The 23,080-nt window shown below is 46.6% G+C and overlaps 1 protein-coding gene across 2 annotated transcripts in view; it reads left to right on the top strand.

Moving 5' to 3' along the window:
* The window catches only part of CRACR2A (calcium release activated channel regulator 2A), a 157,751-nt gene extending 134,906 nt beyond the window's left edge, over positions 1-22,845 (top strand). For both annotated transcript variants that reach the window (XM_073649947.1, XM_073649946.1), the window contains exons 14-18: positions 2,802-2,883; positions 3,567-3,681; positions 5,634-5,735; positions 8,390-8,466; positions 18,191-22,845. In XM_073649947.1, the coding sequence (XP_073506048.1) occupies positions 2,802-2,883; positions 3,567-3,681; positions 5,634-5,735; positions 8,390-8,466; positions 18,191-18,281 (467 nt within the window). In that variant the 3' untranslated portion in view covers positions 18,282-22,845. The remainder of the gene's footprint in view (positions 1-2,801; positions 2,884-3,566; positions 3,682-5,633; positions 5,736-8,389; positions 8,467-18,190) is intronic.
* The last annotated feature ends 235 nt before the right edge of the window (positions 22,846-23,080 follow it).

Raw genomic sequence — 23,080 nt, 5'->3', positions numbered from 1 at the left:
TAGTTCCCAGCAGCCTCGTCTTATTAGCCTCCTAAATAAAACATAGCTGGTTGTATCCAATTTTTTGCATATCCTCCGTAAATCTCTTAGGAAGGTTATACCTCGGCTTAAACGCTTCCCCTTTCATGCTCCATTACCTATTCAGGTTGTCTTGCTTTGGTCCTTCAAACATAAAGTTGAATATGTCCCCTGGGGTCTATCAATGCAGCGAGCCCAGACCACGATGTGTGATATTACGGGTTATCCTGCCAAAAACTAAAGGAGTCCAGCCATGCATACCTTATCCAGCGCAATCCGTCTCCTGCTGCAGTAAAACACCATAATAAATTAGCGTTATATATTCCAGCTTTTTGCTTGCCAAATCCATCGGGTCAAAGGTGAAGCTACAACCTGTTCTCCTGCCACATCTCAGTGAGTTCCTTCTACTGTAGGGAAGAAATTTGCTAATAGAAACAGATTGTGCTCTTGATAACATTTTGCATCAGCTAAAAGATGCAAAAATGGAACATTTATGGATTTTGGGAATGACAGATGGAAGAGAACAAAAGACCAAAAATGTCACAAAAACAACAATAAAAAAGTTGAAATGGAACTAAAATGATCCTGTCACAGGGTTACCACAACAGAGAGGAGCTAGAAGACCACGGTGTCTGATTTCACATACTCCTGCACTGATTAGAAGCATTTCACCACCATATTAAACAGTGCAGGTTTCTGTACAGGTAATCTGTTCAGTTGAGAACTTCTGTAGCTTCCCTGCTTTGATGGTCTCAGCTCTTCAGTGTTGGCCACTACCCTCTGCTATATATACTCACCTCTGGCAATCAGGGACTGCCAGTGTTGGTTTCATAATGCCTGGTTCTGGAGTTGAAGGTATTGGTTGTTTGAGGAGGCGTTTGGAGAGTTGTTTTAAAGACTGTTGCTTGGTGATTTGTCTGTGTGCATATCCTCATCTTCTCCTATTTTGTTTTTTTTCCTTCCGAAACTTCCCGGTGTTACACTATGTTGTTTGTGAGTGCATATTTGTATGATTGGTATTTTTATTTATCCCTGTACGTCTTCCCTTGTTAGTCTGGTTTGTATATTCTTATACACTACAACTCCCCACTTTCCTTGGTGTGGGAGGGAACAGATAAGGGCTGATTTAGGAGCTCAGCAAGGCACGTGGCACCGGTGTCTTCACCATTAGAAGTAATTCGAACAGCAGGGATAGCTAGGGCGCCCCTAGCATTAGGGATAGGGAAGGAGCCCTTGGCCCCGGGATATCTGAAATCAGTGTGATAACAGATCCTTAATTTGAAACGTAAAAAATACAGATTTTTTTTCATATTTTATTGTTTTATTATTGTTATTTTTGCTGCTGTTTTTGTTTGTTGATGATTATAGTGCTCCATATACAACCAATGTAGAGGGAGAAATTAAGTGATGGTGATCCAGGATTGTGCGAGAACCTCAAGGCACAAAATTTGGTGGAGTTTTCGCAATCCACCACTAGGACTTGGACTCGATCTCATGCCCTACTCCCATCACAAAATACCCGCAAACGAGAAGTGATTTCTACAGAACATGAAGTGTCAGCTTTTGTGACCTGAGTGAAAACCAGAATATTTCAGGATATAGATGGAAACATGGAAATCAAAAATTAAACTATTTGTAAAAAAATATGTTTAACATAAAATACAATAGATCATTTTCCAATTAAACATATCCAACCAGACCAAAATAATTGCCCTGGGCAGGAAGGGTTATGTTTGAAAGCTTCATGTATCCTTTCTAAAATCTGGTCCCATGATGTCTTTTTGATTAAAAAAATGTTAATGATAGGACTTCTTTTGGGTTATAACACCCAAAGAACAAAGGCAATTCCAAGAATGGCACATCGTCCCACCTTAAAGGAGTATTTGAGGCATATATTGTATTATTATTTACAATAGTGACGCAGTAAGATAAAGCCCCCCATGTTTTTATAGGGTTAACTTACTACCACTAGTATAGTTTTTGAACACGCTTACTAAAATTTATTTAAGATGACAGCTTCAAGACGTCTCCTGCATGGAGAAATTAGTCACAGGCATTGCTTAGCTGTGATTTTGGCCCAGTCTTCCACACAAACACTCTTTAAATCCCGAAGGTTCCGTGGGTTACTTCTATGAACTCTGAGTTTTAGTTCCTTCCATAAATATGAATAGGTTTTTTTTTGACAAGTGTAGAGTCTATAGATATGGGAGTCATATTTTTGGCATTGTGGCTCAGTTCCAAACACAACACATTCATTTGCATTGCATTGTGCGACAGGCGCATTAGCCAGAATTAATATTGGCCAGATGGATTAAGTTGTATATGCCATGTCTCAAATGTATAGAAAGCTAAAATCATGATAGGAAATATGGCCTTAATATCTCCCACCTGGGACCTCCAGGTGAGCTGAAGTCCTCATAATTTTCTGAAGCTGAGCCCACATCTAATTTACCGGCTCCCAAGTGAGGTCACCAGGGGAGTGGCTGATATACAGTAAAGCAGATTCTGACGTAGGACCCCCATTCAGTGCTAAGAGATACATCATGCTGTAAGGACTGTACCATCTTCTAAACAAGTGCTCCCCTTCACAAGATGTGCGCCATTCCTATGTCAACAGGTCTAATAAGAAGTCTGTGAACTTTGAAACGCGTTGACTAATAAAACCACATATTGACTCCTGGATCTCCTTTTTCATCATATGGTGTCTTCGGCAGTGTAGTTATAGATCCTCTATTGTTTTTGCTTCTGTTCCTGACAATATCTTTCTCCATTTCATCACGCAGGTATCGATTACAGCGTGAAGACGGTAACGGTGGAAAACTGTCAGGTGGCGCTACAGCTCTGGGACACAGCCGGGCAAGAAAGGTTTTTAGTTACACACTAATATACTACTATGGGTAACGTCCCTGGCTAGAGGAGATGGCAAGAACCAGTGTAGGACTCTTTTTTTTTCCTGAGCAAGCGCATTTTAAGCAAGCAAGGAGGAATCGCCCTTTTGTCCTGGTGGGTTGCAGAATCCAGCCCCATAATGGCTTCTCCTCGATTCCATGCATCTATGAGTAGGAGCTAATTGAAATGATCCTTTAAGGTCTGATCATTTCACCTCAAAATCAGATTCTTGCAGCTATTTGTAGGTTGCATTCAGCCTGGGCGATTGGGCTCATCAATTTCGATTGATCTCATATTGTCCCATATTTTCCAGAACTCTCACAAATTTTCAGATTTGGTCCGCCTCCATCCAAAAATGGTTGTGCTTTATGTAAACTCCTCCCAAAAGTAGGTGATCTCAGGCAGGTCCTTGAGGTTCTTAGGCTTGTCGGATTACATTCCTATACCCAAGAGAAAGAGTTCACTGCTGCTTCATTTTATGGATCAGTGGGGGTCCATGCAGCCCGACCCGCGCCAATCAAAACTTATGATATTGGAAACTAAGACAGTTTTAGTTTTAGGCAGTTTTTCTACATCTGCATGTTTGTATAATATCATGCAATCACCTACAAGGTTAGATCTTATCTGATTGCATTTTTCCTTTCCTGTATCCACGCCAGGTACCGCAGTATCACCAAACAATTCTTTAGGAAAGCGGACGGTGTCATTGTAATGTACGATATCACCTCCAAAGACACATTTACAGCAGTGCGACAATGGCTCACCAGTGTGGAGGTAAGAGAGAGCTAAATAATACCCACCTCAGCTGCTGCAGACCCTGATAATACACCTCAGCTGCTGCAGACCCTGATAATACACCTCAGCTGCTGCAGACCCTGATAATACACCTCAGCTGCTACAGACCCTGATAATACACCTCAGCTGCTGCAGAACCTTATAATACACCTCAGCTGCTGCAGACCCTGATAATACACCTCAGCTGCTACAGACCCTGATAATACACCTCAGCTGCTGCAGACCCTGATAATACACCTCAGCTGCTGCAGAACCTCATAATACACCTCAGCTGCTACAGACCCTGATAACACACCTCAGCTGCTACAGACCCTGATAATACACCTCAGCTGCTGCAGACCCTGATAATACACCTCAGCTGCTACAGACCCTGATAATACACCTCAGCTGCTGCAGACCCTGATAATACACCTCAGCTGCTACAGACCCTGATAATACACCTCAGCTGCTGCAGACCCTGATAATACACCTCAGCTGCTGCAGACCCTGATAATACACCTCAGCTGCTACAGACCCTGATAATACACCTCAGCTGCTGCAGACCCTGATAATACACCTCAGCTGCTGCAGAACCTCATAATACACCTCAGCTGCTACAGACCCTGATAACACACCTCAGCTGCTACAGACCCTGATAATACACCTCAGCTGCTGCAGACCCTGATAATACACCTCAGCTGCTACAGACCCTGATAATACACCTCAGCTGCTGCAGACCCTGATAATACACCTCAGCTGCTACAGACCCTGATAATACACCTCAGCTGCTGCAGACCCTGATAATACACCTCAGCTGCTGCAGACCCTGATAATACACCTCAGCTGCTGCAGAACCTCATAATACACCTCAGCTGCTACAGACCCTGATAACACACCTCAGCTGCTACAGACCCTGATAATACACCTCAGCTGCTACAGACCCTGATAACACACCTCAGCTGCTACAGACCCTGATAATACACCTCAGGTGCTGCAGAACCTCATAATACACCTCAGCTGCTGCAGACCCTGATAATACACCTCAGCTGCTGCAGACCCTGATAATACACCTCAGCTGCTGCAGAACATCCTAATACACCTCAGCTGCTGCAGACCCTGATAATACACCTCAGCTGCTGCAGAACATCATAATACACCTCAGCTGCTGCAGACCCTGATAATACACCTCAGCTGCTGCAGAACCTCATAATACACCTCAGCTGCTGCAGACCCTGATAATACATCTCAGCTGCTGCAGAACCTCATAATACACCTCAGCTGCTGCAGACCCTGATAATACACCTCAGCTGCTGCAGAACCTCATAATACACCTCAGCTGCTGCAGACCCTGATAATACACCTCAGCTGCTGCAGACCCTGATAATACACCTCAGCTGCTACAGACCCTGATAATACACCTCAGCTGCTGCTGAAGCTCAAAATACACACCTCAGCTGCTGCAAAACCTCAGAATACACACCTCAGCTGCTGCGGAACATCATAATACACCTCAGCTGCTGCAGAACCTCAAAATACACACCTCACCTGCTGCAGAACCCTATAATACACCTCAGCTGCTGCGGAACATCATAATATACCTCTGCTGCTGCAGAACCTCATAATACACACCCCAGCTGCTGCAGAACCTCAAAATACACACCTCAGCTACTGCAGAACATCATAATACACCTCAGCTGCTGCAGAACCTCATAATACACCTCAGCTGCTGCAGAACATCATAACACACCTCAGCTGCTACAGAACCTCATAATACACCTCAGCTGCTGCTACAGAACCTCATAATACACCTCAGCTGCTGCGGAACCTCCTAATACACCTCAGCTGCTGCAGAACCTCCTAATAAACCTCAGCTGCTGCAGAACCTCCTAATACACCTCAGCTGCTGCAGAACCTCATAATACACCTCAACTGCATGTATCTTATCCTTATAGGAAGGAGCCGGTGAGAACATCCCTATATTAATGTTGGGCAATAAAACAGACATTGATAAAGAAAGAGAAGTGCCCTGCGGTCTGGGAGAACATCTCGCTAAGGTAAAGAACTCATCTATTACATTTTAATCATCTCTTCCTGTCTTACTCATTTCTGTTGTCAGAAGGATGGATTTCTAGGTCATCTCGTGCATATATTCAACCATTTGACCAATGTATAGTCCATAGCGTTGTCTCATCTAGACTAACCTTTTCCACATGTCCTATGCGATGTTGTAAAGGAGGGTCCTCTGCTCATCTTAATGGACATCTCATTAATAAGATAGTATTAGATAGTAGCCCCTCAAAGTTGTGGGTAACAAGTTTTCACACATTCTCTTGTCCTCAAACAAACACCTAGAAAAACATCTACTATTGTCACAAACTAAGGGGGGTATTACAGAGACTGACTGCAAACGATCGCTGAAGAGCTAAATCATAATTTTCTGCTCCAGACGTTTGTGATTATAAATGAACATCAGATTTCACATGCATTATTAATTAGCTCTCATAGACCTAATGAGGCTGGTGTGCTTACTAAGAAAATCCACGTCAGAATGGCTGTAGAATCCTTTTTGAAAGTCTATACTCACTCTCCACTCTCTTAGCCTGATTGCCAGCTCCTCAGTGTTCCTCCTTCCTGTTGCTGCTTGATCTCCTCCTAACTAGCATGATTGACAGCTCCTCCTCAGTGTCCCTCCTTCCTGCCTCTGCTGAATCCCCACCCACCTAGCCTGATTGACAGCTTCTCAGTGTCCCTCTTCCCTGCCTCTGCTGTATCTCCTCCTACCTAACATAATTGACAGGTCCTCAATGTCCCTCCTTCCTGCCTCTGCTGAATACCCACCCGCCTAGCCTGATTGACAGCTTCTCAGTGTCCCTCCTCCCTGCCTTTGCTAAATCCCCACCCACCTAGCCTGATAGACAGCTTCTCATTGTCACTCCTCCCTGCCTCTGCTGAATTCCCACCCACCTAGCCTGATTGACAGCTTCTCAGTGTCCCTCCTCCCTGCCTTTGCTGAATCCCCACCCACCTAGCCTGATAGACAGCTTCTCAGTGTTTCTCCTCTCTACCTCTACTGAATCCCCGCCCACCTAGTCTGATTGACAGCTTCTCAGTGTCCCTCTTCCCTGCCTCTGCTGTATCTCCTCCTACCTAACATAATTGACAGGTACTCAATGTCCCTCCTTCCTGCCTCTGCTGAATCCCCACCCACCTAGGCTGATTGACAGCTTCTCAGTGTCCCTCCTCCCTGCCTTTGCTGAATCCCCACCCACCTAGGCTGATAGACAGCTTCTCATTGTCACTCCTCCCTGCCTCTGCTGAATCCTCACCCACCTAGCCTGATAGACAGTTTCTCAGTGTCCCTCCTCCCTGCCTCTGCTGAATCCCCACCCACCGAGCCTGATTGACAGCTCCTCAGTGTTCCTCCTCCCTGCTGCTGAATCTTCACCTGTGTAGCCTTATTGACAGTTCCTCAGTGTCCGTCCCACCTGCTGCTGCTGAATCTCATCCACTTAGGCAGCACGGCAGCTCAGTGGTTGCACTGTTGCTTTTGCAACGCTGGGGTCCTGAGTTCAAAGCCCACTAAGGACAACATTCTACTCAAGTTTGCATGGGTTTACTCCCACACAGCAAAGACATTGTAATAGGGAATCTAGATTGTGAGCCCTAATGGGGTATATAATGGCGCCATACAAGCAAGCCTATTAAATAAATACCTAGCCTGATTGACAGCCCCTCAGTGTCCCTCCTCCCTGCTGCGTTTCTACACTGCTAAGTACAAGCTGCAGCCGTTATTCAGGCTGGCTCAGGAGGTTGAATATACTTGGACTCTCACTCCATAGCTGGACTTAATATTAGGATTATACAGTCATTCTGGCATAAATTTCAGTATAAGTACACCAGTCTCAACAGTCTAAAAGATCTAATTATTAATGCTTGCAGTGAGGTTGTTAATTGTAAACAGAAATGTCTTATGTCAATTAATTTTATGATAATCTTAATGTACCCTGTAATGGTGCATAAAAAAAATAAACTCTTCCCAAATAAAACAAGAACAATGAAAAATGGAGGCTGAAAGGGAAGGAGGCAAAAAAAAGTTGCTGCATCATTAGAGGTTAAATAACTTGTGAACGATTCTGGAATTCCTCAATACATGAAGTGAGTGGAAACGCCAAGTTTTTGAGGAGTTTTGAGTTTTTGAAGATAATGTGGAGAGTTTCCTTTTAATTTCTGCACCAAGAACTCAACAAAATAAACTCAGTGTGAACACAGCCTAAGGGTAAATGCAGTTTTCTAGTTTTCTAGGCTCTTATTATGGAGAGTTTTTGAATGAACTTTTTGCTGCCTGAAGTATTTTGAAAACTTTTTTTCTCAAAGAGTTTTTTTTTTACAACTTTTTGATTGGTCAGTGCCCAGTTTGGAGAAGATTTCACCAAGAGCTGATTCAAAGACGTAACGTGCTCTTTTTTTCCCCTATCTGGTGTTTTTCAAAACCTGAAGTGTAAAAAAATGCTTGAAAGTCTGAATATCAGATGAATTTACCAAATGAAGCTGCAGGGGGCGGCACATGTTTCTTACAGCGGCCACTGTAGGTGAAAGGTGGTATTGCATGTCATAAATTTAAACGTAAGGGTGGAGCTGCTCAGTTGATTAAAGACCCCAATCTACGAAGTCCATCCATGTCCTTGGCTGACATGTTTTTATTTTTCAGGACTGTAGCTTAGTTTTCTATGAATGCAGCGCCTCCAGTGGACACAACGTGAAAGAATCAATTCTGCATTTAGCAGCGTAAGTCAAATATACAGATGCGCCCATTCATATTATTCTCTTTTTAGGTCTCACTAAAAGTCCTGACTTCCCCGTCAAAGGTCTGGCGAAAGCAAAGGTGCCTTTAATAGATAGTGTGGTAGATCCACCAAAGTAAAAATCAGCTTTTATTTTGGGCTGACTATTACACCCCATAGGGAAAAGATCCAAACTACAGGCAGGTGTTGACTCAATAGGATTGGAAGTTAGTACACACATGCCGCATTGCAACCTTACTATGCAAGGTGCCACCTCCAGTGTCAGGATAGGGAAAGATCCTGGTGATTATAAATGGTGTAAAATCTAAAACTTTTTCTAAAAAGTAAAGGCCAACTTGCCTTAAAATAAGGGATGTCAAGCTCAAATTCTGAAAAATTCATTCTTGCTGTAGATCTTTTTTCTCTACAGAAAGTGGGGGCAGGTCTTTGTCTCTCCACAGGAAGTGGCTGACGCGCCCCCAGGGCCGTGGGGTACTCGGCAGCCGGGCCTCTGGTTGCCGGGGATATCACTGTGGCTGGCCCAGTCCGTGGCCCAAGGCGGTCACTGAAAGGGGAACTTATTGGTTGGGGGAAATTGTCGTGACGCCACCTGTGGTGTCTGGTGAGGATCACCAGCGCTGCGACAGTCCTCTGAGGCGGATGATAGGGCAGCTGTGATGGGATGGCTCCCCACAGGTGGAGCAGGCCTCAGGGCAGCGTAGAAGAGAATGGAGGAGGTGCGCTGGGCGTTGTAGTGCAGGGAGGGAGAAGGTACTGGTGAAATGAAGGAGCGGAGGCAGTTCAGTGCAGTCATCCGAGTTTACTCACAGTTCTGTTCAAGTTCCTCAGGTGCACAGTACTGGTGCAAGCCTCCCGCGTCGCACTGCGTTCACCGGGCAGGGGTTCAGTCCTTCCTCAGGCAGCTCAGTTGTACCTGGCAGAACCCCACTTTCATATGTACCTTCCTAGACCGACTTCACGCTGGGTCTTTACTCCCTCCTGCCCTGCGCTTCCCACTGTGAATCCTGTTCGGGTGCTGCGAGGTCCCCCCTGTCCGTCGGAGTTACTCAGACCTGCTCGACCTTACTGGGATTGAAGTGAGAGTTTGGCTTCTGGCTATAGAAGTCAGAAGCCTCCGGTATTTTCCAGCCGAGGCTTGAAGCTGCACGACTGGGCCAGGGGCCGGTCCCCTTCTTGCGGCCTAGATCCTCCTGACACCTGGCAGGTTCGGGGCGTACGGGTGCCGCCTGCACTTGCCGTACCCCCTAGGATCCCTTCAGTAGATCGGAGCCTACTCCCTGCTCCGCTCCTGGGCCTCCAGGACTGGGCCCTGCTTGTGGAGCTGAGCTCCTAGTGAGACTCTGCTCCCAAACTGTTCTCCAACTACTAGACTGCCACCCTAAGATGGCTTCCCTATTTTATATCTTTACTGTATGAGTGCTCCCATGAACTACTTCCTCCACCCACACTCACCACTGGTTCCCCCTAACTTTGGGTTCCCCCCACCCCAGCCAGGGTCAGAGCTCAGCAGAAAACTACATTGCGTCTTGCTCCTCCGGCTGGCCTGGGGTAGTGTAGTGTTGGATGTAGGTGTTGGGGTTCCGTGCAGCACTCCCTCCTTACCTGAGAGAAAGGGAGACACCACACCTCTGGGTGAGGTGCAGTAGCTCTGTGGCGACCGAACCCTCAGGGGCACTGACGCGCCCCTGGGCCTTCGTCGCGCGGCATCGCGCGCACGGGGGCTTACCCGGAGCCGGATCCGATGGGAGTAGTAGTCTCGTGGCGGTGACCCGGTCCGTGCCCAGGGAGTCAAGCTGGACGGCAGTGTTTTGAACGGTAGATGTTGGACGACTACGCCACCCGTTGAATGCAGCTATGGAGCTGCCGCTGCAGGACAGTCCGCTGAGGCCGGAGATATGGTTGTGCAGCGTAGATGGTATAACCCCCAACGGGAGGGGTATGGCCTCAGGGCAGCAGACGTAAATGATGGTGGTAGTGGTGGTGCGGCAAGGAAGCTCAGAGACGTGTGATGCAGTTTCAGGGTTTTTACTCACAGGTGTTGCTCCGGTCACTTCGGCCAAGGGTGACCACCCGGGCCGTGCTGCGTCCACCAGGTGCGGGACTCGGTCAACTCCCGGGCAGTTCCAGAGCGTGGTCCTGAGCTCCCCTCTCTCTTTCTTCCTACTGGCCATCCCCACCAGGGACCCACCTTTGTCCGGCTCCCTCGGGCCTCTTGGTGGCAAAACCTTTCCTGGCTTTCCTGACCCTATTCGTGGTATGCCTTCCTGGTGGATGTGGTGAGGGTCGTGCCCAAAACTTGACCACGACCTCCGGTTCCTGGCTAAGGATATTTTGCCTCTGCCAGTTTGGGATCTGGTACCCTTTTCTGCCAACCCTTCACCCTTCTGGTTTACTTCTGGGATCTCAGGGTTCCCTCTTGTCTTGTGTCTCTGGGCCTCTCTTCCTCCTTCTCTCTGCTTCAGGCCTGGCCCTGGAGCTGGGCCCAGCCGGAGCCACAGCTCCCTGTCAGCCCTCCTGGCTGAGCTCCTCTCTGAACTCACTCCCTGAACTGACCCTGTTCCTAGATGGTGCCCACCTTATATACTCCCTCTATGTGTGAGCCCAGGTGACTAGCACCCAATGGGCTCCTACCTCTATGCCCAGAGTCCCTCCCCTATCTGCCCCTACACTACTGGGATGTTCCTCCCCCCCTCCCACTCCAGCCAGGGACAGACGCTGTCGTACCTGCACATCTAACTGGTGGGAGTACCGTAGTTCTGTCCCCCGGAAATGGGATGAGTGTAGTGCATGCAGCTATCTGAGCTCAGTTCCACACTCCATCCTTACCCGGGAGTGGAATACCACACCTCTGGTTCGAGGTGCAATACCCCTGTAGCAGCCGAGTCCTCGGGGTGCTACATTCCCCCCTGGTAAACCACAGCACGTCCTCGGGCTGGAAAAGAGTAAAACATACCAAAACATACAAACTTTTTAAAACATACACTAACAGGTAAGACATCATAAAAACATTATCGGAAGATATAACATTACAGGTAACTTTTTAGATTACTATCTTAGCAGCATAAACTTTTGATATAAAACCTTTTCATATAAAATGTTCTTGATCTTCTGGCCACGGTGCAACTTGTGACCAGGTAAAGTGCCACAGTCACTAGAAGAAAAACAGTTCCTTATAAAACCGGTAGGGGGCGCCTTAGGAAGCGCAACTATTTACAGGATATGGCCGCTCTCAGTCCTCGGCCAGTGGGGATTAGGAATGGCTGCTCACAGTCCTCAGCCTGTGGGGATAAGGAATGGCTGCTCACAGTCCTCAGCCTGTGGGGATAAGGAATGGCTGCTCACAGTCCTCAGCCTGGTTAGGGATAGGGACACACAGGGAACAATTCACACTAATCCCAACGGGGAACACACTTAAATTGGCAGCATGACAAGTACCCCTACGGGTAACTATATACAGTTTCAGTTTATGCTACTTCCCTTCAGCAGCGGTGTCCTCTCCTTGTCTCCTCCTGAGGGTAATCTTCAGACCCGTCCGGGTCCTCTTGTTCCTCCTCATACCGCAGCTCTTCCTCCGTCAGCCGGTGCACATGAAGGGCGTATGGTCCTTTTGCACACTGATGCCGGGTGAAGGTGACCTCGTCACCCAGGTAAAGGTCACGTCCACGGTGTCCCTCTGGCAGGTGGGACTCGACATCCCTGCGGGTAACAAAGACGTCGCCGGGGGTTCTGTGATCCCTGATAAAGCCCCAGCCGTGCTCCATTTGAAATTTTATTACAGTCCCGGTGGCGCGGGGACCGTGGGCCGCACGGCGGTTTCGTCGGGTCCGGCTTTTCTGCTCCGCACTTTGGACCTGCAGCCGCTCCTCGCGGACCCGCCTCTCTCGCCGTTCTTTGTTGAAGACCTCTAGTTGTTGTCGGCAGCACTCCGCACGCTGGGCTGCGGCCGCCCGGGTCTCTTGGGTGAACCCCATGAGGTTTTCACCGGTGGGGTCCCATGCGAACTGCGCCTCCTCCAACGGGAGTGGGGTGAACTTGGCGGGCGCCGGAGCCGGGATCAGGGGCTCACACAGGGGCCTTTCCTTCCGGAGTCGGGGACTGAGGTACTCCGGTGGCCACTCAAAGGGCTGCCCATCCGGGCAAGTATGCTGTGCGAACAGGTCTTCACCTAAGGGCAGCACGGTGGAGGTTGAGGGCGCGGTGGTGATAGCTGCGCCCGGATTCACCAAGCCTTGCGACCAGGCCGGTGGCACTCTGAAGGTGAAGGGCACTGTGGAAACGGCGGCGCCCGGGGGTACTCGGCCTTGCGACCAGGCCGGTGGCGTTTCCTGCTTGGCCGCGCTCTGGATTGAGGCGCGTGACGTCACAGGGGGCGCGGCCGCGGCTCCTGCCGCTTGAGGCCTAGTTTGGAGCGGTGGCGGTGCAGCAACGGGCACGGTAAGGGGGATTTTGGGCTCTGCGACGGGGAGCTGGGGCAGGCTCACGGCTTCTAGGCCTGGGGTGGTGACGTCCCCTTTACCTGCTTCCATCTCTTCAGCTCCTTCCACGGCGTCGTCTCCGGCCTTCGTCCCTCCTGCACCATCCTCAGAGGCAGACAGACTCCTCGTCCCGGGTGGCGTCCTTTGCTGGCGGGTTCCAGCCTGCAGGGCCATTTCTCTGCTCCACTCGGCCAGCACTTCTTGCTGCACTCGGGCCATCTTCCGAGCCAAGCCCTCCAGCGCGGTCTGTGCATGCTCCCGATCTTTGGGGAGCTGTGCCAGGATCTCCACCAGGCCTTCTGGGGTGGCGGCCTGCAACAGGCTCCTGACCAGAGGGTCGGTGCTGCCTGACTCTCCCTCCATCTCCGGGTGCGATCTTTCCAGACTCCTCCAGGCTGCACCCATCCTCTCTCTTTTGTTCTTGATCCGCCCATACTGAGGGTGGTCCCGGGGCCACTTGGTGATTGTCAGTTCCAGGGGCAGACCCCTCGCTCTGATGGACATCTCTATCATTGCAGTCTCTGCTGGTGGGGGCGGTCTCCGCTTTTGGCGCTCTTCTGGGACCAGGCCCACGATGGGAGGTGGTCTCTTGCCACCCTCTGGCACGCCCATAATGGCGTCCGCTCTGCCAGGGCGGGAAATCGTCTCAGATGGCGGGAATCGTCTCCCAATGGCGGGAAACTCCGTGGATGGCGGGAAAAGGCTGCAGATGGCGGGCAAACGGCGGGAAACGACCCGAGATGGCGTCCGATGGCGGGGACCCTCTGGAATTGGCGGGAGACTTCTTCTTACGGTACATATAAACTTTTCTTCAGGCACGCAGTACCCGGTAGTTGCGGGCACGAAATCCTGCCGACTACGCCAAAGTTGACGCGCCCCTGGACCTTCGTCGCGCGGCATCGCGCGCACGGGGGCTTACCCGGAGCCGGATCCGATGGGAGTAGTAGTCTCGTGGCGGTGACCCGGTCCGTGCCCAGGGAGTCAAGCTGGACGGCAGTGTTTTGAACGGTAGATGTTGGACGACTACGCCACCCGTTGAATGCAGCTATGGAGCTGCCGCTGCAGGACAGTCCGCTGAGGCCGGTGATATGGTTGTGCAGCGTAGATGGTGTAACCCCCAACGGGAGGGGTATGGCCTCAGGGCAGCAGACGTAAATGATGGTGGTAGTGGTGGTGCGGCAAGGAAGCTCAGAGACGTGTGATGCAGTTTCAGGGTTTTTACTCACAGGTGTTGCTCCGGTCACTTCGGCCAAGGGTGACCACCCGGGCCGTGCTGCGTCCACCAGGTGCGGGACTCGGTCAACTCCCGGGCAGTTCCAGAGCGTGGTCCTGAGCTCCCCTCTCTCTTTCTTCCTACTGGCCGTCCCCACCAGGGACCCACCTTTGTCCGGCTCCCTCGGGCCTCTTGGTGGCAAAACCTTTCCTGGCTTTCCTGACCCTATTCGTGGTATGCCTTCCTGGTGGATGTGGTGAGGGTCGTGCCCAAAACTTGACCACGACCTCCGGTTCCTGGCTAAGGATATTTTGCCTCTGCCAGTTTGGGATCCGGTACCCTTTTCTGCCAACCCTTCACCCTTCTGGTTTACTTCTGGGATCTCAGGGTTCCCTCTTGTCTTGTGTCTCTGGGCCTCTCTTCCTCCTTCTCTCTGCTTCAGGCCTGGCCCTGGAGCTGGGCCCAGCCGGAGCCACAGCTCCCTGTCAGCCCTCCTGGCTGAGCTCCTCTCTAAACTCACTCCCTGAACTGACCCTGTTCCTAGATGGTGCCCACCTTATATACTCCCTCTATGTGTGAGCCCAGGTGACTAGCACCCAATGGGCTCCTACCTCTATGCCCAGAGTCCCTCCCCTATCTGCCCCTACACTACTGGGATGTTCCTCCCCCCCTCCCACTCCAGCCAGGGACAGACGCTGTCGTACCTGCACATCTAACTGGTGGGAGTACCGTAGTTCTGTCCCCCGGAAATGGGATGAGTGTAGTGCATGCAGCTATCTGAGCTCAGTTCCACACTCCATCCTTACCCGGGAGTGGAATACCACACCTCTGGTTCGAGGTGCAATACCCCTGTAGCAGCCGAGTCCTCGGGGTGCTACAGCACCACATGGCTACATGTTTTTACCCCACTATAAGAAGTGGGGGAGGGTCTTTGCCTCTACAGGAAGTGGGAACTAGTCTTTTTCACTCTACAGGAAGTGAGGGCAGGGTATTGTCTTTCTTCAGGAAGTAGGAGCGGGTCTTGGTCACTCTAGAGGGAGTGTATATGGCTCTTTGTCTCTCTACAGTAAGTGGGGGTGGGTCTTTGTATCTCTATATGAAGTGGGGTGGGTCTTTATAACTCTACAGGAAGTGGGGACGGGTCTTTGTATCTCTACATGAAGTGGGGACGGCTCTCTATCTCCCTACAGGAAGTGGGGACGGGTCTTTGTCTCTGTACTGGAAGTGGAGACAGGTCTTTGTCTCTCTACGGGAAGTGGGGATAGGTCTTTGTCTCTCTACAGGAAGGTGGGACAGGTCTTTGTCTTTCTACAGGAAGTGGGGATGGATCTTTGTCTCTACAGGAAGTGGGGACAGGTCTTTGTCTCTCTACAGGAAGTGGAAACAGGTCTTTGTCTTTCTACAGGAAGTGGGGATGGATCTTTGTCTCTACAGGAAGTGGGGACAGTTCTTTGTCTCTCTACAGGAAGTGGAAACAGGTCTTTGTTTTTCTACAGGAAGTGGGGACAGGTCTTTGTCTCTATACAGGAAGTGGAGACAGGTCTTTGTCTCTGTACAGGAAGTGGGGACAGGTCTTTGTCTCTCTACAGGAAGGTGGGACAGGTCTTTGTTTTTCTACAGGAAGTGGGGACAGGTCTTTGTCTCTATACAGGAAGTGGAGACAGGTCTTTGTCTCTGTACAGGAAGTGGGGACAGGTCTTTGTCTCTCTACAGGAAGGTGGGACAGGTCCTTGTCTCTCTAAAGGAAGTGGGGACAGGTCTTTGTCTCTCTACAGGAAGTGGAAACAGGTCTTTGTTTTTCTACAGGAAGTGGGGACAGGTCTTTGTCTCTATACAGGAAGTGGAGACAGGTCTTTGTCTCTGTACAGGAAGTGGGGACAGGTCTTTGTCTCTCTACAGGAAGGTGGGACAGGTCTTTGTTTTTCTACAGGAAGTGGGGACAGGTCTTTGTCTCTATACAGGAAGTGGAGACAGGTCTTTGTCTCTGTACAGGAAGTGGGGACAGGTCTTTGTCTCTCTACAGGAAGGTGGGACAGGTCCTTGTCTCTCTACAGGAAGTGGGGACAGGTCTTTGTCTCTACAGGAAGTGGGGACAGGTCTTTGTATCTACATGAAGTGGGAACGGATCTTTGCCTCTCTACAGGAAGTGGGGACGGGTCTTTGTCTCTGTACAGGAAGTGGGGACGGGTCTTTGTCTCTATACAGGAAGTGATGACAGGTCTTTGTCTCTATACAAGAAGTGGGGACAGGTCTTTGATGCTCTACAAGAAGTGGGGATGGGTCATTGTCTCTCTACAGGAAGTGGGGATGGATCTTTGTCTCTACAGGAAGTGGGGACAGGTCTTTGTCTCTCTACAGGAAGTGGAAACAGGTCTTTGTCTCTCTTAAGGAAGTGGGTACAGGTCTTTGTATCTCTACATGAAGTGGCACAGGTCTTTGTTTCTCTACAGGAAGTGGGTACAGGTCTTTGTCTCTCTTCAGAAAGTGGGGATGGATCTTTGTCTCTCTACAAGAAGTGGGGACAGGTCTTTGTCTCTCTAAAAGAAGTGGGGATGTGTCTTTGTCTCTCTAAAGGAAATTGGGATAGGTCTTTGTCTCTGTACAGGAAGTGGTAGACAGGTCTTTGTCGCTCTACAGGAAGTGGGGACAGGTCTTTGTCTCTCTACAGGAAGTGGGAACAAGTCTTTGTGTCTCTACAGGAAGTGGGGACAAGTCTTTGTCTCTCTACAGGAAGTGGGGAAAGGTCTTTGTCTTTCTACAGGAAGTGGGGACGGGTCTTTGTCTCTCTACAGGAAGTGGGAACAAGTCTTTGTGTCTCTACAGGAAGTGGGGAAAGGTCTTTGTCTTTCTACAGGAAGTGGGGACGGGTCTTTGTCTCTCTACAAGAAGTGAGGACAGGTCTTTGTCTCTATTCAGGAAGTGGGGACAGGTCTTTGTCTCTATAGGAAGTAGGGACAGGTCTTTGTCTCTCTACAGGAAGTACGGTCAGGTCTTTGTTTCTCTAGAAGTGGCAATAGGTCTTTTTCTTTCTTCAGGATCATTGTCTCACCAAGGAAGTGTAGGCTTGTCACTTTCTCTCTATAGGAAATGTGGGCAGTTCTTTGTGTCTCAACAGGAAGTAGAGGCAGGTTTTTTTCTTTGTACAGGAAGTGGGGTTGGGGCAATGTCTCTCTACAGGAAGTGTGGTAGGAAGTGGGTATGGGGCATTGTCTTTCCACTGGAAATGTGGTGGGTCCTTGTCTCACTGCACCTGCTCTTTTGACTGTCAAACTGCACACAAACATAACACAGAGGAGGCTTTCAGTACAGAGCAGGCAAGCTATTGGACAACAGCAGGAGCAATGCATGATGGGAAGTTGATGGGAAGTGAGGGAAAGAAAGTTCCTGCATCTAAAGTGCTACCAGAATGCTTATGAAGCGGAACTGCCTACTCATAGAGTGTTGGAAGTAAGATACAGAACATGAGAACCGGATCAGATCCAGTACATAGTACACTAGTATGTGCAGTACAAGAAGCTTTAACTTCTTGAGAGGGATCAGGGCACCAACACCATCATCTTGTGTCGGGACGAATAGATATCTTAGGCCTCGATTCATTAAGACAGGCATCTTGTACTCCAGTCTTAATAAAGGAAGCGGTGGAGAAAGTTGCACTAAATTCATTGAGAGGCGTCCAGCTCCTAGTGAATTGGAGCATCTTGCGACTGTTGTGCGCCTCCAGCAGACAAGTTACTCCAGTCATGGGCTTGTGTATTTCTGGCATCATTTATGACACTTTTGTGGCATAAATTGGGATGATTCCCTATCAAACCCGAGCTCCGCTCACTTTTTAAAAAATTGGTGGAGTTACCTGAAACTGGTGTAAAAATGCCGAAAGTCGTAACATTTTTTTGTGCAATTTGCTCAAATTTTTTTCCAACACTTTAAGCAATTTCACGCTAGAATTCTGGCAAAATCTGATTGATGAATTGGGCACAATTGTTTGAGTTCCTAATTTTCATGAATTTATGTTTTCCCAGGATTCTGAAAGAGCAAGAAGATAAAATAAAGGAGAAAACTGTCCGTCTTCTCGACTCGCCAAAGAAGAAAAATTGCTGTTCCAGACAGTAATTTTTACCTCCGCTACACTACAATTCCTGGAGTCTGCACCCGGCTCAACTTTCCTGTAGTATAATACTACCCATTAGTATAGTATTAGCCTGTCTCATATGTCAGTTAGTCGGAATAATATGGGGGAAAAATGGACCTGGGTCAGAGAGCAATATTTTTATAACTAAGAGGAAACCATTGTTGTTGGTTTTATATTATTGTATGTTGTTATTGTAATTTATATTCATTATAAGTTGTTTTTACGACTAAACTGCACAGAGTTGTCCTGATAATGATACATGACATCAATGAGACTTGTCTTAGAAGAACTTGTTGATTGGAAGTCAACACAATGAAGCTGATGAATCGATCGCTACTGGATTAGAGATTGTCAATATATATGGGTTTAGGCTGGGGTGGGGCTAGAGCTTAGGCAGAGGAGGGATTTTCTAAGCTAAATCATTTCCTTGTTCTGCCCCCTTTCCTTTTCTCACTTACTCATCAAGTCTGATTGGCTGGACTCCATCAATGGGTACCCTTATCATCACCAGATTTTTTTTTCATTCAGAACAGCGCCACTTTTATTCATTGGCTGTCGCTGGTACTACAGCTTAGAACCATTTAAAAAGCTAGAAACATGACCTGAAACAAAAGTGCCACTTTTTTGAGAAAAAAAAAATTGGACTTTTTTTTTTCTAATCTTAGATATACTGTATTTCGTCTCATTAAATCTGGATGCCATTAGGCCAGTGTGAATATATACCTCAGGAAGTAGCACACAGCCCGGTTATATTTTTGTAACCAATTTATGCTTGACTTAAGACAATAGTGACTTATTTCCCCTAGAACTCTTACCAATACTTATTAATTAAGAGACTGTAATTTTTTTTTTATGGAGTTCCTCTTAGGCGTATGAAAAATCACCCATTTTTCATCCATATTATCATCGGTATCTGTTTTTTTACATCTGTATGACATACGCCTAATCCGTGGCCTGAGCTCCTCCCACCAGTCCATTATTGAGTCCCTTTTCCCCCAGTGTATTGTATTTTCTGAAAATACTGATGTATTTATAGTTGCAATCTTTTAACATTCCAGATTTTTTATGCTTTTTTGCAGAAAACAACACAAAAAATGTAAAAACAAAAATGTTTACATCGTTGTCCTAACCCTAACCCTAACTCTATTCTCTAACCCTAACCCTAGTCAAATCCCTAACCTTAGCCCTAATTAGGGTTATAATAATAATAATAGGGTTTTAAAAAAAAAAGTATGTAAAAACCTAAAATTTATCATGTTAGTGTTTTTTCAAATTTTCCCAGTGTATTGTATTTTCTGAAAATACTGATGTAATTATAGTCGCAATGTTTTAACATTCCAGATTTTTTTTGCAGAAAACCAACACAAAAAATGTAAAAACAAAAATGTTTACATCGTTGTCCTAACCCTAACCCTAACTCTATTCCCTAACCCTAACCCTAGTCCAAGCCCTAACCTTAGCCCTAATTAGGATTTAAAAAAAAGTATGTAAAAACCTAAAATTTATCATAATTTTGGTTTTTTTTTTCAATTTTTCCCAGTGTATTGTATTTTCTGAAAATACTGATGTATTTATAGTTGCAATCTTTTAACATTCACAATTTTTTATGCTTTTTTGCAGAAAACCAACAGACAAAATGTAAAAATAAAAATGTTTACATCGTTGTCCTAACCCTAACCCTAGTCCAAGCCCTAACCTTAGCCCTAATTAGTGTTTAAAAAAAAAGTATGTAAAAACTTAAAATTTATTATAATGTTAGTGGGTTTTACATTTTTTTTACGGGGGACATTTTTGGGACAGTAGGTCTCTGTTTCTCCTTTCAGTTACAAATTAGAGGAGAGCAGCGGGAAAGCACAGTGCAGCACATGGACATGATTCGATAATGTCGCTGACTATGCAGATGTGAGTTTGTCATTGACTGCTACGCTCTGCATAGGCAGCAACACAGATGGCAAATCTCACTTTATTATACTAAAACGTCTGCCGGGGGAGGGGTGGGGGCACTCACTGTGCCTGGGTGCCGCTCTCAGTGCAGAGGAATCCTGGCTCATTTGACAGTGAGGGTAGGTGGCTCGGCCAAATTTTGGTTCCTGGGGCCACCTGTAACTCACCCAAGCTATGACATTGGGACTCGTGCATTATACTTACCAATCCTGCACTTGTCTTGGTAGGTAAAATCAGACTCAGTGTTATCAGTGCTAACATGTACTGAATACATATATTTAGCTTCCGACAGTAGTGTGAACAGCACCTAAAATGCTGAAAAGCATCTACTATAGAAAATATGTAAAAAACATTTTTTTTTGTATAAAAATAACACTAAATAGAAGACATATAGGATAAAAAGCACAAACCTAATGGGGAAATCCATTTTCAACATATCAGGAATAGTTAAGGACTAAGTGAAATTTTCCTTTATCTGCTTAAGTTGATATTGACTTATCTGTATCCTGTGTTTTGGCACTTTGGGGATTTTTTTAAACTAAACAAACAGTGAAAACAACTGTCCAGTGATGTCAGTGTCATAGGCATGTGAATCCTATAGGGTCAATGGTTAGAGGATGTCATCTGGAGTCACCACTAGGAGGAGCTTACTCCTTGTATAAATCTTGTGCTGTTAGCTCCCTCTAGTGGATGCTACAGACAATAAGAACTATATAAATGACCGCTGAGGCTTTTGGATGGAGGTACAGCATTATGAATCCATGATCTGTGGATGACTTATTCCTTGCTGTAGTTTCAACTCCGTTTTAAAATAGAGAATGTGATTACTGTGCTGCTAATTACGTGTAACATAATGGACGTTAGTTTTTTTTTTTAAATAGACATATCTAGAATGGTAACAGGTTCTTTTTATCCTTTGTCTTAATTTGTTCTTGCTCTTATAATGACAGAACAGATTAATTATTCATTTATAAAGCATTTAACCACTGAAAATGGACAAAATTACATAAGTAAATCTGCTGCGTTGAGCCAGTCATGTCACTGACCCTTCAAGCACCATCATTTATTATTATTATTATTATTATTATTGTTATTATTATTATTGTTATTATTATTAGTATTCAAATTGTAGCCACATGTTTCACAGTTGGGAGTCATAGAAAAATGGTAGTTTCTTATCCCTTCTTAATCCACATCCAGACGGAGTATAAAATTCCCCTTCAATCCAATTTCAGACACTTTGGAAATTTCAGAGCCCAATATTCTTATCCCACAGGTATTCGGAATAAGTGATTGTTTAAATAAGTAAAATCTATAGTGGTTGTTATAAGTTAGTACATACATTACTATAGGCTAGTTTTACCTGGCTATATTCTAGTCCACTAGGGAAATAATATCTGGACACCCACAATTGTACTGAGCTTTACCATAATGTAAAAGACACTCAGTAGATCCTCAGGGGCGAGGCCTTATTATTTGTATATCTATATTATTTCTATATCTTTGATTCGATTAGTGTAGTTGAAGGGTAGATTGAAATTCATTGATTGTAAAGGAGGTAATTTCACAGGCCCTGGTGGAATATTCTCTGACTATACTTTATGGAAAGTGTTGTCCTTATATCAGCAAATTTACATTACTGTGATCAGCATTATCAAAGATAATGAATTTCTTTAAGGCCCCCTTCACGTGTCCGTTTAGTACAGTATGTCCGTATGCGGTCCGTTCCTTTAAGGACCTCAAAAACAGACAGATGCACACCCATTGTATTCAATGGGTGTCCGCACATGTAAGGTTTTTCACAGGGATTGTGTGTCTGTGTGAAAAACCTGCAGACATGACAGGTTTTTTTTTTTGCGCAGCACAGACAAAATGCGTGCTACACGTGTACACTGATGACACACGGCGCCTAGGAAAAAGCGGTACAGTTCGTGCTGATCCCAGGTGCCGGCTGCTGAGGGAAACTCTCATCATTGTCCCTTGGTTGCGCTGAGATCAGCATGAGCAGGAGACAATGATGGGAGTTGTATTCAGCCCCCGCTGAGTACATCCTGTGTAAAATGAAGAATTAAATAAAAAAAAGTGGCGTGGGCTCCCGCGCTATTTTCATAACCAGCAGAGGGAAAGCCAAAAATGTTCCCTGGCTATTAATAACAGCTCACAGCTGTTTGATTAGCATTTACGGCCTAGATTACATGGGGACCCCTGAACAAAATTGACATAGGGTCCACCTGTAAATTCTAAACAGTAAAGGCTAAACAGACAGCTGTGGGCTGATATTAATAGCCAGGGAAGGGGCCATGGATATTGGTCCCCTCCGAGGCTAATAACATCAGCCCTCAGCAGCCCCAGTGGCATTTCATAACATGGAATGTAACTATGTAAGATATTTTTTATAGAACAGGTTTGTTGCTATCATAATTCAAAAAGGAAAAACTATTTTATTATTTTAAAACCATAGTGGTAATCATCATAACTGAGTAAATACATTACCTTAGGTTTTACCTGTATACATTTTAGCCTACTAAAGGAAACAGTACTTGAACCTCCATAATTATACCGAGTTCTATGGTAAACTAAAATGCACTCAGTAGATCCTCAGGGGCTTTATTAAACTTTTTAGAATTTCAAAATCCTTGGTTCATTAGGGTAGTTAAAGGGTGAATTTGAATTCTCAGATGGTCTAAGGAAATGAAATAGGGACTACTACAAGGTAAACAATACCTGGATCCCCCACAATTGTATTGGGATTTATGTTAAGCTAAAATGCACTCAGTAGATCTTCAAGGGTGGGGCCTTAGTAGACATTTATTTCATAATTTCAAGATCTTTGGTT

This window comes from Phyllobates terribilis, unplaced genomic scaffold (genome assembly GCF_046119375.1).
Source record: "Phyllobates terribilis strain yellow unplaced genomic scaffold, ASM4611937v1 Scaffold_10__3_contigs__length_209671492, whole genome shotgun sequence".
In the NCBI taxonomy this organism is placed as follows: Eukaryota; Metazoa; Chordata; class Amphibia; order Anura; family Dendrobatidae; genus Phyllobates; species Phyllobates terribilis.
This window is presented reverse-complemented; position numbering and strand designations above follow the sequence as displayed.